The sequence below is a fragment of the Lygodium microphyllum genome, chromosome 9, assembly GCF_053477565.2.
Source record: "Lygodium microphyllum isolate KBCC chromosome 9, Lygodium_microphyllum_v1.1.10, whole genome shotgun sequence".
Classification (NCBI taxonomy): Eukaryota; Viridiplantae; Streptophyta; class Polypodiopsida; order Schizaeales; family Lygodiaceae; genus Lygodium; species Lygodium microphyllum.
This window is the reverse complement of record NC_141143.1, coordinates 52,907,337-52,910,618: the sequence shown is the minus strand read 5'-3', so window position 1 is coordinate 52,910,618 and position 3,282 is coordinate 52,907,337. Positions and strand designations below refer to the sequence as shown.

Genomic DNA, 3,282 nt, shown 5'->3' with positions numbered 1-3,282 from the left:
TTGCATTGATGCATGTTTTACTTTTGATGCTGTTCAGATTTCTAGCATGGGTTTATACACAACCCTTGCACTCTACTTGTTTTAGGTTGATAAGCGGAAAGTGACATAGGTAGGGGACAGATACAGAGTTCTAAAGGTTTCAAATCATGAGTTGCTTTACTTTCGTTGGTCCAAAGGCCAAACGATCATGTCCGCAGTCTTTGAACAACTAATGAAATCATGGTTTCTATTGGAATTTCGAAGTTAAAGTCAAGGGACCGACTCGAGTGTGGATGTCCTCGCCCGACGTGTCAGCTTGCGCGCCCACACCAAGCCTATGCCTATAAATGTTTAGGCACGTCCTTGGATAGCACGCAAAGTGGGTGCTTGCGAACTGCGACTTGAGATAACAATTAGAGTGGCTGTAAACCTAATTGAGGCTTGGCTCTAAGTCCAATCCCTATACTGGCGATGATCATGAAGAACGTCGTGATAGGGGGCAAGTACCGGATCCTCGGCACCCGTACGGTGCTGGGTCGTGGAAGTGAGGCCACAGTGAAGCTGGCCCAGAACCTGCCGACCGGGCAGGTGGTGGCCATCAAGATCGTGCACAAGGACAATTTGAAGATGCTGAACAACCCATCCCATCTGCAATATTATTGGCATGACAACGGCAGGTCGTCTGCAGCAGCTGCTAGCGTTCTGGACAACGACGGTAGTAGCACAGTCCTGGGAGTGCAGGAGCTAAGGAGCGCGCTGGAGCGCGAGATATGCTCCATGCGGCAAGTGCAGGGCCATGCGAACGTGCTGCAGCTGCATGAGGTCCTGGCGAGCGAGAGTCTGGTGTTTCTAGTGTTAGAGTACGCGGCCGGCGGGAATCTGAAGACGAAGATGGCGACGAGCCGGCAAGCGCGGCTGGGAGAGGACGACGCACGGCGCTACTTCAGGCACCTGGTCGAGGCACTGGACTTCTGCCATCGGAGGGGTGTGTACCACCCGGACTTCAAGCTGCAGAACCTACTTTTGGACGACTGCGATACTCTGAAGCTGGCCGACTTCGGCCTGAGCGCCCTCGGATCACCTACCTCGTCTCCGGCAGCCGGCGATTATGATCATACCCGGGCTGAGAACCTGTTTCACGCTGGTAATGACAATATCCTGATCGAGCTGCCACAGGAGCGAGCTTTCCATTATGTCGGGGATGAGCCTCAGCGCGGCGCCTGCGGCGCGCCGGACTACGTGGCGCCAGAAATATTAAGTGTGCTCACGGATGCAGGCAGGAAGAAGACGCCGCCGCTGATGAGTTGGATTAAGAAGCACTCCGCCAGCGTCGCGTCGACCGGCTACGATGGTGCGGCTGCCGACCTGTGGTCCTGTGGGATTGTCTTGTTCACCCTCCTGGCCGGCCGCACGCCCTTCCATGACGACGCCAGGAAGGGATTAACCCCTGAGCTCTACAACAAGGTACGTAATGCTGATTTCTCCTTCCCGCCCTGGGTATCCCCACAAGCCAGAACGCTTATCAGCCCGTTGCTCACTGTAGACCCCAGGGACCGCATCACAATCGCTGGACTTCGACGAGATCCATGGTTCTCAGTTAATAATTACTCGTACGTTGGCCTGACTTCCTCCATGAATTAAAATGTTTTTGTGGGTACCCAACTTATGTATGTCATGAATTATATGTGAAAGCAATGTGTGTGTGTATTATGGACATGCCATGATCAAGTGTACGGATTAATTATTGCTCATGCCATACCCTTAATAGGACATCCTACACCCAACCATGTGAACCCATCTTTGCCATGTTATCATAGAACCTTCTAGAAGATATGCCATGTCATTGCTTGCATAATTGATGATGTCATCACGAAACATTCTAGAATAACTTTAATCGCTCTCCAATACCTATAAAAAGAGGGGCTCGCCAGCCCTTAGTCTTGCCAATGCCAGTCTTGGGAGCTCAAGGAATCGGACCTCCAAGTAAGTAAGTTCAAGTTTCAGTTTTAGTTTTTGTCTAGTACTGCATTATTGATGCCACAGCCAGCATCACTTCTCTCCGGATGGTGGTCAAAGTGCATGAGAAATCTCTTTCGCAGGGCCATTAGCAGCGAGCTCACATGCATCAGAAGGCACTGAGCTTTGATGAGAACTTCGGCTTCCGCCTTGTACCAAGAAAACTCCATTGTGCAAATATTGCAATTCCTTTTTACATGTTCGTCAACTATTAGATCAAATCATCTCAAAGAAATGCAGAAAACTGCCTGCAACATTGATTTTGCACATGTCATTCGCGTCTGCCCGTGTACTATATTACGCACGTTGTCTTGCATGAAGTAAGTATCTTGAGAGCAGGGGAGGTAGGGGATGGGGCCGACGATCGACGACAACAAGAAGCGTGTCGACGACGTATTCTCTAATCGTGATAATCGTGTCTCTCTACAATACACAACGATCGAATAGTTATAGTCTGCATCTCTTTTTGCATCTATTGGCGGAAATGCGGGTGTCGGATATCATTCCGTTCACCTTTAGTTGAAACAGGTGGCCGTATATCATGCCCTTAACACTAGTCCTTAACGCTAGTCTTGTAGGGAGAAATCCATTTTTGGGGGCATTTGTAGGTACTCTGCAAAATCTTCTTGGTACACTAATCTAAACATCCGTAAGTAGTTGAAAAAAAATAGTGGGTATGTAAATCACTCACTTATTGAGACGAATTTTCTTATTTCTTCTAGATTTTCGATGTTCTCATGAAACATGATTCAAAAAAAAAAATTGAACCATTTTCACATAAAAATTTCCTCTTGTTGAAAAATCTTACAATGAATATTTTGGTACAAATACATTTGTCAATATGATGTATGAAGGTTCTCAAAAGTAATGAGTTTTTTCTTGCTAGAGCCATTTCTTTTGACTATTTTCCCCACTCTTGATTGCAATTAGTAATATAGTAATATAGTATTTCTTCGTCTTCAACCGCTCTTCAATAGTTCATAGATCACGTACCTTTAACGCTTGAAACACGTGGACACATGTACGTGATTCCTGCAATGTCACGTGTCTTCTTAACGTCAAACACTACTTTTCAACTTGTGGAATGTGCTAGAATTCATTCTTATTTTATACAGTCCAAAGAGATCATAGGAAGCTTCGTCACAATCTTTATCACAATCATCTACTTTTTCATCGCTATCGTTGCAGTCTTCTAACTCTTTCCTCCCCCATCAGAACCTCATCAACAATATGTGTAATAATATCATCCTTCCTCATCTCAGCTTTCCAACGTTAAGGACCCATATC

At 46.6% G+C, this 3,282-nt stretch overlaps 1 protein-coding gene across 1 annotated transcript; it reads left to right on the top strand.

Annotated features, from left to right (window-relative positions):
- Nucleotides 1–450: 450 nt before the first annotated feature.
- LOC148031037 (putative CBL-interacting protein kinase 27) lies at nt 451–1,620 on the top strand. Its single transcript, XM_087685536.1, has one exon. It carries the CDS (start codon nt 451–453, stop codon nt 1,618–1,620), a length of 1,170 nt encoding a protein of 389 aa, XP_087541662.1.
- The last annotated feature ends 1,662 nt before the right edge of the window (nt 1,621–3,282 follow it).